This window comes from Etheostoma cragini, chromosome 20 (genome assembly GCF_013103735.1).
Source record: "Etheostoma cragini isolate CJK2018 chromosome 20, CSU_Ecrag_1.0, whole genome shotgun sequence".
NCBI classification, from domain to species: Eukaryota; Metazoa; Chordata; class Actinopteri; order Perciformes; family Percidae; genus Etheostoma; species Etheostoma cragini.
In genome coordinates, this window is record NC_048426.1 from 5,451,955 (window position 1) to 5,466,929 (window position 14,975).

Sequence of the window (14,975 nt, forward strand, 5' to 3'; positions counted from 1 at the left end):
ACTGAGGTAGAACTGGAGAGGTGGGAGTCAGTGTCCCTGCAGGGCATTAGAAAAAATGAGCACACTGATGAGAGAAAAGCATCTGCTGCACTCACTGTATTAAATCGTGATTTATTTTCTGGTGACCTCAAACTAAATAGCCAATAGGCATTTTGCTTTGCTTTTGTAGGGTTATGGGTTGCTTTTTATTTTCAAAGCCATGTCCCACACCAATGCAGCCAGTGGAGAAGTGACTGCACAAAGACTTGCAAGATATGCAACACCAAACTCAAAAAAAGACCAGGGAGATGACTGGACAAAATGTGATGAAAGTTGTAATATTAACTTCCACTGCTCGCTGTTAATGTAAAGTGTACAACTGTTTTTGCAAACAACAAGTGGCTCATTGAATGGTTTTAGTTAAGAGCAGTAATTTGTAAATGTGAGATTTATTTAGACTAGTCGGTCCGCTATTAGCGTTTTATTTATTTTTATAGGAGGATGAGTTTCCTTTCTTCTACATATTATCCTCTTTGCTGCCTCGTATATATATGGACATAGAAAATAAAGACACTAAAGAAATTGGACTCTCAAATCTAGAAACTATGAAGATAATTAAGTGATAAATATAATGCGCACAGTAAAAGGTGAATGTTGATTCCTCCCAGCACAACACAAGGTCAAAAACCATTGGGGTGTCCTTTCCCTGTTGTCGCATAAAAGACTATACTATATAGTGAACTAAGACTATAATTAAGGAGGATTGTACAATTAGGATAGGTTTTTATAAACGTACAATCCTCCCAAATTATAGTCCCAGTTTACTGGACAACCCAAATTGTGTGCTAAGAATGCCAATTTATTGAATCCTTTATTTTTAAAGAATACAAAAAAATGTAATCAATAATTTAAGGTGCAGTGGTCCAGTATAGAAAACACACACAGGTGTGTAGCACTTTATATATCGGCCTTAACACATTTGGTAACTTTATCAGCCTTTTCTAATTATCTCAACTACTGTCATAACATATTCTGACATGAACAGCAGTCTTCATACAGTAATAGAACACTAACAATGACTGTCATGTGAGTAATTATAAAATAATGTGAACAACTTTAAGTAATAACAGTACTTATTTGAACAGCAACATGCACCGGTTGTATGTCAATGCAGGCTGATAACAATAAGGTAAAGCCCCGGCTGAGTGAACAGAAAAGGCTCCAGGATGAACACATCCTGGCTGTTAGCCTGGTCAGGAGCAGACTAGCTCTACACAATAAATCTCCATGCTAACTTAAGGCTGTGCAAAAACAAATAAAATTAGACTCACATTCGCTATGGATTCAAGCTCTACGGTTTCAAAATCGATTCATAGAATTCCAAAAACCGATTCATTTTGTGAAACGAGGCCAGGCTAAATTGAGCCAGGATAACTGGGAAATCTGGGCTTAATCCCTTATCTTGGTTTGTGAAATAGCCCTCAGGTATGCTTCTGCAACAACTATGTAGAACCAGTGATGGAAATAGCAGCGTTACTAACGGCAATACTTTTTCAGTAACAAGTAATCTAATTGGTTACTCTTCCCATCTCAGTAACGCTGTTACCAAACAACAGGCGAGTCAGTCAAAGAGAGACAGGTATGTGGAGCCCAAATGAGGGGCGATAAATATCAAAAGTAACAAAACATCGACAGTGTTATTTGTTGCCCTTTGTCCCACAGCAACATTAAAAGAGTTTAGATGTGTGTCCATTGTTTCTGTTAATAATGTATTGCAAGTGCCCATTTCATAATAATATTCAGATTTATCATAAATAATTGAACATGCACATGTATTTTAAGTTCCATAAAAGGGTGGAGGTGGGCTCATAATTGAGCATTTCAAAATGTACTAGTTATTTTTATAATTTGTAACTGAGTATCTAATTTAGTTACTTTTTAGAAGAAGTAACTAGTAACTGTAACTCATTACTTTGTAAAATTAACTTGCCCAACACTGTGTATAACTGACAAAGTCAAAATGACACGTATCACTAAATTATTGACATAATCAGTCAAGAACGATATAGAAGGGTGCCCAGACAGCTCAGTTGGTAGATATATATAAAGGTTTACTCCTCATCGCAGCGGGCCCGGGTTCGACTCAGACCTGCAGCCCTTTGCTGCATGTCATTCCCCCCCCGGTCTGTCCCCTTTCATGTCTTTAGCTGTCCTGTCAAAAGTATAGCCAAAATGGCCCAAAAACTAATCTTTCAAAAAGAACAATTCAGAAGTTAGATTAGGTTAATTTTACAGAGACAGATCTATTGTGAGAAAAAACAAGGCCACCATCTGAAATCCCACTTAACACATGAGATGAAATAACAGTTTGCCACTAACCATATGTTATTGGAGGCTCGTCTGGTTGCAGGTTCAAAATTGACCAGAGACATGTCACAGCCGCCAGCCTCATACAAGGAGGGTGTGATCTTTCCTGGAAAACAACAACAAGAGAGATGCAAAGTCACTCCATAGAAATCACAAGCAAAGGGAGTGACTGAGGCAATCATTTCCTTAAACTACATGTTTACATGCAGGCAATTAGATAACGTTGGTAATATTATTGTGTTGATCTCAGCTAATGGGATCATTGAGTGAATGTGTCTCCTCCCAAAGAGGCGATGAGCAAGAGTCCTTAATATCCTTCAACAGCAGTTAGCGTGTTCCCATTGCACATCTGTTGCTTCAGTAGGGCTTTATTGCAATTTAGAAAAGCAGGACATAAACTTAGTAGCCAATAACACTCATACGTCACAAAACCTTGACAGAAGGACTTATTTCAAGAACTTCCACAAATCCTACACACAGTCCCAAACAGACATAATATCTGTTTGAATACAACTTTCAATTTTACAGCTTTTTTCATTTCCAAACTATTGTGTATGGTTACTGCAAAAAGCATCTTAAATAGATGAAATACTGAATTTTTCCTCACAGTCCAGGAGGAATATATTAAAAAAGAGTTGCCATGGTTATGCTGCTCCTGCTCAGGTTATCGAAACCTCGATTGCAGATGGTTGTGGTTGGTTTTTTTCAGTAGTTTGGTTATTAAAAATGCTTGGGGGAAATGAGAAAAAGACTGCTCAGCTGGAATGAGGTGGGGAGTTGTTGAAACATAAATATGCCAAGAGAAAGAGAGAAAGTATGACCCAAAGGGATTGCCCAGTGAATCCAAATAATATCACAAAAATAAAAATAAAAGATGCAACGTACTCTCAAAACACTCATGCCCTCCAGTTTCGCCAATGACAAAAAAAACTTTCAGGAATTCCTTAGAGCTTTGAAATGTACTTTGGGATTAAAGTACATTTATTAAAGGACATCTGATAAGAACATGACCCGAGGTAAATTTGTGCAATGCATTTTTTTTTTTTTCTGAAGAAGTCCTCAGAGAACTACAGCTGTTCTTAAGAGGCTTGTTGAAACTGTGCATAGGTGTTAACCCATGTCTGACATCGGGTTCACATATAAACTCAGATACCGTCAAAGTAGTGAAATCCTATGCAGTTAAGCAAGAATTATTAATACTTGAAGATAAGAAGCACATAAACTCAGACCGACAGGTTTCTCATAATAGTCCTCTGCTCTGAGTCAAATTATAAGTAGGAGCAGTAAGCCATTTACCAGCGGTTCAGAGGAAGCACATTACACAGCTCTTACAAATCTTCTCATTTTTTTCTGTGTGGAAGCATTGAAGGGGTAAGGATATTAGTGGAAAATGTATGTTTATGTATAGGTATCAACAACAATCTGTAACCCTGTGTTGTCAGCAGTGGGGGGGTAGGAATATTTTGACCAAAGAGTAACGTCCAAGTGAGGTCAAGTATTGGATACAGACAATATCACAGACAGTGATAAATGGAGCATGGATAATTGCACTCAGCTTTGACCCATTGCGTCAGTCCACCGACCGTGGATAATAGTGCTCTGCTATGACCTGCTCTCCTCAACCATTCCAAACCATCAAAGCTACTGTGGCAACTTTCTAACCAAAGCATAGAAACGGGAACAATACAAGCAACACAAAAAGAAAAAACAAATCCGTCATATGGATCCACCTCCCCACAAACTACCAATCCAACTCTCCTCCGTGAGAAATTCCTCCATCTTAATATCTGGGCTTTCTCCCGGGCTCCCTACCGAAGTCATCCTGCAAGCTGGTAGCGCCAACCGTTGAGGCCTTGTCCTGAGAACCCTCCAGGTGTGTGCTTCCATTCCTGGCCAGCAGGGAGGCGCTTGCGCTCAGCACGGTCACCTGGGACGGGGTTCTGGATGGCTGACTTTTCACCTGGGAAGTAGAAGGCTGGGAGGCCTGGCTGAGAGCCTCCTGAAGACTGTTGGGGGAGAAGGGAGAAGGGGAGGAAATGAGAAGTGATGAAGGCCAGAAGGGTTCTGTGGATATACAACATCAACACATGGGGGAGGGGGTGACAGGTTATTTCATAATAAAAAGGGGTTTCAGGGGATGTGATGCAGATGCTAGTTGGGCCCCCAACTCCAAGTCAGAAACGGCCCAGAAAAGGAATGTATAATCTTTTGCACTTTTACATCTGCTCTTATGCAAATGTTGATATTGGGCTATATACATACAACTGACCTGACTCATGTCATTTTAATCCAATCATTACCACATTATTTTTAACAGTTTGTGTTCACATTATCTACAAATGTGGGTTATCTACAGAAGAGGCTAGAGGCTACAGATGAGGGACTAAAATAAAAAAATGTCCCCAATGTTCCACATTATCTGTACATGCACACTGCAGGTAGACCTCCATTACTGCACCAGCCTTTTCTAAAACCTCTACAAGTTATGAAGCTGGTGATGGAGATCATTCCCAGTGACTGAATGAAGGGAGGGGGAGGGTGGAGGGATCAGTGGAAGAGAGAACGCTTTTGCATTTTGCAAGTGTATTGAACCCTGGCAGGCTGCACACTTGTTTTCCTTGCTTAACATTTTTTCTAGGCTCAGCATTTCAGAAATGTGACCTTGCTAGAAAGATGCAGGAAACCAAAGAGTCTTGGCTAGAGGTGAATAGCTTTTGGCAGTTGTACAACAAAACTCGAGGACTTATGCAGACCCCAGGAACTTGTATCCGTGGCATAGGACCAGTGGAACAATCATTCAGCTTTATGTGTTCTGTTTGTCATGCTAACACTGCTTAAAATGACACTTTACATATACTGTAGCTCTGAAGGATTTCATGCTCGGCGAAGTTGACAGTAAGGTACACACACACACAAGCTGTTGCCATGAGAGAACCTGTGACCTTCCAGTCGCTCTGATCTGGCCGCGAACTCACGCACGACAGTGTATTTGAAGAATTCCGCAGGACAGTATTCAATCGTGTCAGGTCACTGTCATTTTTGGACAGCAAGGATTAAAACCCAACTCTGTTCAAAAAGGACTCCAGTTTTCAAGCTCCCACATAACTTTAAAATAGGGACCGAGAAGGGTACTGGAGACACGGCTACTTTAACACTACACTAAGATGCTGCGGTGTAGCAGAGGTGTCCACAATAAAAAAAATTTAAAAAATCAAATACTGCAAAAGAAATGGGATTAGGAGCGCAAAAGAGTTATAACAGGCCATACACCTTTATGAGTTAGTGAAAATGTATGTTATGGGAAGAAAACCCCCGAAATCTATTCATATTTTTTCGCTGTGAATTTGTGTCCTAAACTGGTTTAGAAGGTGTTTAAAGCTGGACTGTTGGGCAGCTAGAAACTCATAGTTAAAAACAACAAAAAACCCAGTCTATTTCTTTGGGGAATTAGCTTAACCTTTGATTTGTTTTTCTTAAATGATCAATATCATCTTCATCTAAAAAATCTTCAGCTCAAAAGGGCAAAGCAATGCGATACAGCAGGATGTCTGTGTGCCAAGTAGATTGGTCAGACCTTGTGGCATTGTGCCTATGAGTTCGTAAGGACTCCATTCTTTGATCCATGCTCTAAATGTGTTATTTAAAACATTAGATCGTATGATAACAGGATGGAAAGTGTAAAGTCTTGAGGGAAGGAGGACGAAAGACATCACATGCAGAGTGGAGACACCCATCCAATGATAGATGACGTCTTGCTTGATGTCATGCACTGCAGCAGACGCAAAGGGGTGTTTGATGTGGGACAGGTAAGAGAGCGCCACCTGGTGCATGCTCATACCAGGCAACACAACGACAGAAACGATTCCCTGCTCCATGCACGGCGTACCTGAGAGGAGATCCAATGAGAGAGGCGGGTGGGGTGGGGTTACTCCCTGCGTTGTGTCGCCGCCGCACAGCCTGCCGACGAAACGTGCTACGTTCACGCCGAAATATGACCGTCTCCTCGCTCCCTGGGGCTGTCATGGTGAGAGACATCATTGGCCGGTCACATTGGATGCGTTTCCTTTTTTGAGAGCTTTGTGTGGAGACTAGGGTGAGGTGATAAGCCCATGTGTTACGTTGGATTTCAGATACATTTCAAAAACAAAGCAACAACAGTCACAAAACCGGCCGCTGGAACTGTGGACAACTCTAAAATGCGATCAACCCTTTAAAAAGAAGACATCTGCTACAACATGACTGACAGAACCGGAACCGGGTACTGGTGGCCCCGCGGTTGAGAAATGACGGGTGACATTTCTGGTTCCATTCTAGCTGGGGACCTCTGCTGCATACTACTCCTTTCCCTCATTTCCTGTACGTGTCTCTACTTTAACTATCAAAGAAACCCCTAAATATTCTCAGAACAATACTAAAACATATGTCTGAAGTGACACATTTTCCACAGTAGAAATGTAGCATGCAAAGCAAGCCTTACAGCTTTTGCTGGACAGCATCCACAAAGGCCAGAAGTGGTGAATAAAAGGATAATGAAACACTTCATTTTACCAAGATCCTCTCACGTCGGTGACTTTATAGCAAGACAATAACTTTTTAAAGATGAAATGACATCCTCTTGCAAATGAAAAGTTAAATTCAGAAGTAATAAAATCCAGCCTGGCTCACTTCATTACACACAGGGGCTTTGCTGCTACAGTTTCACTTGGTCTGGTATGAGCAGTAGCTCATGGCAATATTGTTAGCCAACTTTAAATAGCAATTGCTGTATCATTTGCTGACTCTTCGCTACTTCTGCTTCTGTTATGCTTCATTTTGTGGCCAACTGTGGCCACAGTGGCTAGGGTTGAGCAAAAGTTACGTAGTCTTACTTTGATGACATTACCTAAGGGCAATCTTTTGGAGAGCTAGTGGAATGGAAAGGTTGAATAACTAATTTAAAAAAAGGTCCATCTGTGACATGCTAAAACACAGTGTAATACTAACACAAATGACTGGGATTGAATGTATTTAAACATTTCATTTTTCATTTACATAAGAAAGAATGCACTATTTAGTCACTGAAAATATACTTTGGCTGGCTGCAATCAGTGAATTCTTCAGCATAACAATACCAAGTGGCACGTGGAGTGGCATACACATGTGTCCAGTCCAGGAAATTCACAAAAATAACCAACACTGACAAAATTCAAGTCCAGTCAAAGAAAGTTAAGAAATAACAAAAAAAAGCAATGCTATGCTAGTTTCTACTACCAATGAATGCCCCTATATGGAACTGAATGGGACCCTGACGCCTAATACAAATCCAGGCAGCAGGAATCTAACACTTCTTATAATACCTTTTGGGTTGACATGCCCAGTCATATCCTGCCTCTTGCATTGTATATCCCAGGAAGGGCACACTGTAAAAAGCTACATAACAATCAATGGTAACATCATGAAAAATGTCCACAACACACAGAAGCCAAAGAACAAGAACCAAGGGAGTGCCTATGGGACACAAAATGTGTGATACTAATAAGAGCTGCTGTCTGTCTGACCTCAGCACAACACACACACACACACACACAGTGCTGTCATGCTAATAGAGATCTACACAAGAAGCTCTATGTTTGGGTCGGAATTGTCACTCCATGGAAACTCGCCATGGTTACACTGAATGAGTAAGGCAGACAAGATCTCGTATGCGTATGCGCGCACACACACACACACACACACACACACACACACACAGACACACACACACACAAACACACAAACACACAAACACAACAAATGAACCAGGCCTAATGTCTGGAGGACTACACCCAGAACACTCAAACTCAATTTTGTCAGTTCTATCCTTATGCTCCTGCTAATAGGCCAGAAAGCATCTGTCCATTAAAGTGAGCAGGATACATGGATTCCAGTTAAAGTATACAATAGTATATAGTTCAATACACAAGCTTCATTCAGTTACATCTGCATTATTCTGTTACCATCTAAATCAAAATATAACAAACACAGACTGAATAACATTGCCTATATTCTGTCTGGGACCATTTCATTAAAATACGGTTCTGCTGATAATTCACAAAATAGAGTGCATGTGGATTACTCAGCCCCGGTATATGTGAATAGTGGTAAAATAACATTTCTTGTGATGCATTTCAGAGACAACTTAAAACTTGTCATCAAACACTAGTAGTAAACCAGACAGAATGCTATGTGTATAGTATGTCAGAGCGCCGTGTGTGGTACATACCCCGCAGGGAAGCAGCAGTGGCATCCTGAGGCTCAGTGAAAGCTGCCTGATTGGGCAGACTGTTTCTGGACCGCGTCACTGACTCCAGCTGGGAGGCCCGACCTAGCAGGGACGCTGCATCCAGGACTTCCCCTTCTTTGGCTTCCAGGTCTGACTTGGAGGTGGTAAGGGGCCGGGGCCCAGCTGGAGCTCCTAGGCGGCTGGGATCATTAAGGCAGGCAGCCGTACCACTGTCCAAACTCAACACTCTGGCGTGTGTTTTGGCACTGCCTGTGCTGGGGGTACGGCGGGAGCTGCGCCGCTTTCCTTCGGTGCGCACTCCTGCCTGTGATCCAGCAGCCCCTTTGACTATGGAAGAGGCTGCATTGGCTGCAGTGTGCTTGGCTTTCAGGGCCCTGTAGCAGCCCTCTGGTGAGTGGCAGGAGCGGGAAGTGGTGCTGGATGAGCTGTCTGTGCTTAGGTGGTGGGTGGAGTGAAGACTGGAGGCACAACTGAGTTCACTCTGATCGCTGGAGTCCTCCTCTCCACCACCAGTGAACACAGCGCTACAAGGCTTGGCCATACCGCGCAAAGACATGTAGTCCCGGTGGCGGCTGGCGTCAAAGCTGCTTGCCCTTTTTTTGCCAGTCCGCCGGCGCCCACTGCGCTGTGTTGACAGGGAGGAAGTCCTCTGAACAATGTTGGCTGACTTTGGTTGACTGTCCTCTTTCACCTGCTCCTGCTCGCTGACAGCTACCCCTGTTGAGCCATCAGCACTGGTCCTGACGCCAGGCTCTTCCTGGCACCTGCCAGGTTCTACCAGCTCTTGGGTGGCAGAGGACGGTGTGTCAGCAGGTTGTTTAGCAGTCAGCTCATTGGCATGAGGGTTTTTATTGGCCTCCCTGGAGGGGAGGTTACTGAGACCTCGGGAGCTAACACTGCCGAGGCTAGAAGTCCTGCCATCTACGGGCGCAGATACGGCGTCTCCTCTGTCCCGTACACGCTCATCCCCTGAAAGTGAGATCAGACTCTCCACGTGGGTGGAGCTTGTCTGTTCACTGTGAAAGCTGCTGACAGTGCTGTTGGTGTCCCTGTCTGTGCCGCTGCAGTAGCTCTCGGTGGAGCCACTGCTGCGAGTACTTAAGCTCCTCAGGCTATCAGCACTGCGCTCCCCTCCCTGGGACTTTCCTCCTCCGCTGCAGCCTTTCCCCACACCACCGCCGCCTACCTCCACCTGGTACAGTCCCGAGCTTCCCTCCCCTGCCTCCCTGGAGGCCGAGCGAGCTACCCTGCATGGTTCTTTGTGCCTATAACACTCTATTCCCGAGGTGGAGGGCACAGCTTGGTCCTGCTGGTACAGCCGCTTGGCCCCCTCTCTGACACACATCCCTGGCCTGTGTGGTCTGGCAGTCTCAAGCTCACACACAGGGTCAAGGCCGCCTCTCCTGGGCGGAGGGTACAGTGCAAAGTCCGGCAGACACGGGTCAGGGAAAGCAGAACCCGCCGAGCTAGAGGTCCGAGGCAGGCCCCTGGAACGGAGCTCCTTCCTATAGGTCTGGGATTGCATGGATGCGTGAGATGTCACCTCTGTGTCACAGGAGGAGTGTGACAGGCCAAAGTGATAAGCAGCAGAAGTACAGAGATCAGCGGTCTCCCTGGACAGTTCGGACGGACACAAGGAAGTTGACGGCTGCAAGGACGCGAAGGAGTCATTGGGAACAAGGCAGTACATCTTTGCCTCTGATAGCAGATCTTAATGGACACAAAGAAGAGAAACATCAAAGGCGGCTTTGAGATGTAACAGCCAGGAAAAGGAGAAAACATGTTGAACAAATCAATGCCATGTATGTTTACCATGATCATGGCTGCAGCTCTCGACAAGAGTCAAACTGATGTCATCTGAAGTCTTTCCCACATCTCCTGCGAAGATAGGAAGAAAGCAATTAAGAGAGGACATGTTTAATCAATTATTGATACATTGACAACCACTAAACCCGGGCACGGACACATAACTGCCGTCTACAGAGGATGAAGAAATAGATACCCGTGCCTTCTTCTAAGAATCCCTACCTGAAACAACCACATATTGTGAGCTCTTCTGAATAGATTCCCCGACTGCCCTGATGGCTGTGCAAGATAAGATGATAAGATTTTTAACAAAGATGTAACGTTGTTCCTCAAATCCTGCAAGTCTTAGTTGGCGGTACTTCCTGGGAGTTTGTGATGGACAGTCTGAGTGGATGGAATCCTTGAAAGGAGGAAGATTAAAGAGCCAAACCCGAGCAGAGCCCTTGTCCCACTTCAGACCATTTCCTGTCATCCCAAACTGCCAGCTAATTATAATGGCATGGAACAGTCTCGCTGAATTATTCAGACAACGCAGCCGCCTCACTCTGACAATGGACCAGAAGCAACGCTACAAGTTCATTTATTGCCTTCTTCTCATTTTCCAATAAAGACTACTTGGAGAATGACTCCCATGCTGGGCCTTACAATGTAATCCTTTTTTGTAGTTTTTTTTTTTTTCCCCAAACTCAGCAGTGCTTGTCTAATGCGGCCTCATCTTGGTGTGACTGCTGAGGTCACGGTTATGCTGAATCAGACTCCATCTCCCTGGGCACTGGGATGATCATGGTCAGGGATGTGGTGACAGAAAATGTATCACAGGATCACAAAGACGACTGTAAAGCCCAAACTGACCAGTAATGTGCTTGTAATAAAGCCAGTTTTTACATAGACACAAAGGAAAACGATTTGGTAAATTGTTTAAGCATGCATGAAAAGGTAGTCATAGTTACCTTTGGAGACTGTTGCTCTTCCATGGCTGGATGCAATCTGAAATTTGAACAAAGAGATAAGTCAAGCCATTTGTCTTTCATCATTATTGGGATATCAAAAGGCACATTTCTGGAGTTAAGTGTTCATGTAAGTAAAGTGACAAGGCATGTGATCATTGCAGAAGAACAAGAGCAACATCTGAAAGAAGACGCAGTTTGTGTATTGGAAAACAGCCGGCGCCTCTTCGCTGTCATCACAGAGAAAAGTTTTGGCTTCCCTTCCACTTGGTGGCTGATTAGCAACTCAAGGACACGGAGTAAAAAAGACATAGAGCCAGCCCCCCCCCCCCCGGGGACTCAGAGGTTAAATATACCTCGCAGCATAAAACAGTTAAATCACTTTGAATACTTAAGGAGCTATCAGCTGACAGAAAGCTATGTGAGGATCATCCCTAATGAAAAGATCCCTCTACACACACAAACAAACACACACACAATTCCAGGTTTTTTTAACGACGCAGGTGCTGGACGGTCTTAACAATAGCAAAGACATTTGCTTCAGACTTTGAGCCGTGGTGCGCCGGGTACAAGATCGGTCCCTTTAGAGCTGGACAATGTATCGATATTATATTGATATTGTGATATGAGACTATATATCAGCTTAAATTTTGGATATCGTTTTATTGTAATCTGGCATGAGAGTTGTCTTTTCCTGGTTTTAAAGGCTGCCTTACAGTAAAGTGATGTCATTTTCTGATCTAACCACACTGTGGTAACTGATCTATTATTTTTTACCCACTTAATCATTATGTCCACATTAGTGATGATTATTTATCTAAAATCTCATTGTGGATATATTTAGTAAAAGCACCATTAGTCACACTATAATATCGTTGCGGTATCGATATTGAGGTATTTGGTCAAAAATATCGTGATATTTGATTTTCTCCACATTGCCCAGTCCTAGGGCCCTACTAGTTTTGCATGTTTGCTGAATTAGATTATTATATTATACATATTCACATCTGCCTTCTCTTCCTTAGAAAGAAGGCAGAGAGGGGTGGGTCTTATTATCAGGATGTATTTGGCCCAGTATGATACAGAATGCAGCAGATCAGGGCACGGCTTACCTGCTGGTTAGACTCTAACCCAATATAGGAGTTCCTGGAGCTGCAGTCCACTGGTGGAGTCTCTTGCCTGATGAAGTCTGCCATCTCAATACCCCCTCCAGGGTCCCTGTACACACAAACACACACACACACAAACATACACACGCATACACTTGTTTTACCAGCACAGAGCACACTTTCCCTTGAAACTCAATGGATGGTACAGAGTAACAAGGGTCATTTATCTTGTTCAGAGGATGTACAGTCGGCTCTGTTAAAAAGCCATTTGCTGTGGGTCCGTCCCTTCAATCACTACATCTGATTTAATTTAGAGCAAAACAAATCACGTTACTTTGTTTTACAGGCCGGGATTTTACATCCTTTGCATGGGTTTTGAAAATCACTTAAAATGAGCAAAAGCAGATGAATGCAACAATGTGGATTTTCTCCAGGCCTATATTTAGCCCGGACGTGCTTGCTTAACCAGTTGGTATGTTGCACAAATAACTTGGCAGCGATTGTCTATAAATCATTTCCATATGCCAAAAACGTTTCATAACGGGTCAAACCACAACAGAAACACCCAAAAAATAATGAATTACAACGCATTGAGCGGATGAGGGGAGACTGGAAACAAGGACTAGTAAAAGGAGAAAATGAGTGGATGGTGGAGCCTAAACACCTTATTCCGCGTCAGCTGGACTCGTCTGCTCTACTGTAAACTCCACCAACCTGGAATGTAACTCCAGATGTGTGGGCAAAGCTGCAACTGCAACTGCCCTTGTGGTCGAGCGCTCTCATTCTTCGTGTTGCCTTTCGCCTTTCTCAACGTCCTGCTAAGCACTCCCTTTGGAATGTGAATATGAGTCATAGGCAGTAAAACGCTGGAACTTCACTGGCTTTTAATCCTTCTAAAAGAGGGCTAAAACTCTTCATTAAAGAAGAGAAAGAGTCCTGGCAATCAGTGTTAACTGTAACTTGTTATTTTGTATTTTTTTTTATGTTACAGTACTTATTATTTAATGGTAACAGATGACATGACTGACTTGTGTTAGTCATTATTAGTTGTTTATGTTATGTTTATGTTATATTAACAACCATGCTAAACAATACCATCATTGTTTGGCATGTCTACTGAGCTCATTAATTGCCCTAATCAAAGCGTTGATGAGCACGCCAAAGTACTTGGCTTTCAAACCATTTGGGTTGCATATCGAACTCTGTATCTTGGTGCAGATATTCAGTGGTTTTAGAGGTATTCCTTTATACAGTAAGGTGGTCCAAAATGTTTTTTTTGGAGCATTTTAGGCCTTTATTTTTAAAGGACAGCTGAAGAAATGAAAGGGGAGAGCAGGGGAATGACATGCAGCGAAGGGCCGCAGGTCGGAGTCGAACCCTGGCACACCGCGTTGAGGAGTAAATCTCTACTGTATTCATGGGCGCCTGCTCTACCAACTGAGCTATCCGGGCACCCATAATGCATTTTTAAAGTAAAGCTCAACAAGGCACTTATTAGCACAAAGCTATGGTGTTGACACATTCATTTAACTAAAAGTAATTTGACAAAGAAATATAAAGGGGGCCTTGGTTTAAGCTTGCCTAGGTTGTATCATTTACCGATTTGCATTAAGCTTTGAGTCAGTAGAAACCCGGATGTATTTTCAAATTACAGTGTTTCCCTCTCTCATGCCACCCCGAAACAATAGTTGTCTTTTTTGTGTGTCTGGAAAAAAAACTCTGATGACGCAAAAAACGTCGCTTTGCATCATCGGAGGCATTTTTGTCAAGAGGCTGTGGACTACAGCCAGCTAGTTCCACATGTTGGGGACTGTCACTACCCAATGTAAGCCGAGTGTCAGCCATCTTGAAGCTAAGCTAACAGGCTATTGCTCTGTGGAGAAAGCTGAGTAATTAATTCATACTTTAGTAGGCTAACCAAGATGGTGGAAGTTAGTTTTGAAGATGATATGATCCGATGCTCGTGGCTACCTATACATGTTTCCACCGGGATACTGTGGTATAGCTTGACGCTGCTAGCCGGGGAAGGTGACATTGAAAGCGGGAATGCAGAACAAGGGCAGGAGTTCGAGCTAGGTGGAAAGGTAACGCTAGCCGGCCACCTGTCTCATCCATCCTGCTTGCAAATGTTGGCTCATTAGACAACAAACTGGACTACATCCAACTTCAACAAAACTCCCAACGCAGGTTCAGAGATCGCTGTTGTTTTGTTTTTGTGGAAACATGGCTGAACATCAGTGTACCGGACTCCGCTATCCAGCTACTAGGCCTGCTAGCCTTCCAAGCAGATAGAGATGCTGCTCTGTCGGATAAGACTTGTTTGCTTGCTTTTCAAAGTATTTTAAACAAAACGAGACTAGTTTGCCTCTCCCCCCACCTTCACCCCCCAACTCCTTCTTGTCGGTTATTGTCTGGAACGCTGATTGTGTATGCTTCGTGGTGCAGGTGGGCACAGATAGTTTTTGTTGCCGTTTGTAGACCCTGGGCTGCATACAGAGACCGCCT

The 14,975-nt window shown here is 43.4% G+C and overlaps 1 protein-coding gene across 1 annotated transcript in view; it reads right to left on the minus strand.

The window, feature by feature from the left end:
* pcnx1 (pecanex 1) overlaps positions 1 to 14,975 on the minus strand; it is a 42,131-nt gene that overhangs the window by 23,530 nt on the left and 3,626 nt on the right. Inside the window, exons 3-10 of the mRNA XM_034857635.1 lie at positions 12,474 to 12,579; positions 11,365 to 11,401; positions 10,421 to 10,486; positions 8,588 to 10,318; positions 6,233 to 6,362; positions 4,159 to 4,352; positions 2,359 to 2,452; positions 3 to 36 (exon numbers count right to left, since the gene is read on the minus strand). Of these exons, the coding sequence (XP_034713526.1) occupies positions 3 to 36; positions 2,359 to 2,452; positions 4,159 to 4,352; positions 6,233 to 6,362; positions 8,588 to 10,318; positions 10,421 to 10,486; positions 11,365 to 11,401; positions 12,474 to 12,579 (2,392 nt within the window). The remainder of the gene's footprint in view (positions 1 to 2; positions 37 to 2,358; positions 2,453 to 4,158; positions 4,353 to 6,232; positions 6,363 to 8,587; positions 10,319 to 10,420; positions 10,487 to 11,364; positions 11,402 to 12,473; positions 12,580 to 14,975) is intronic.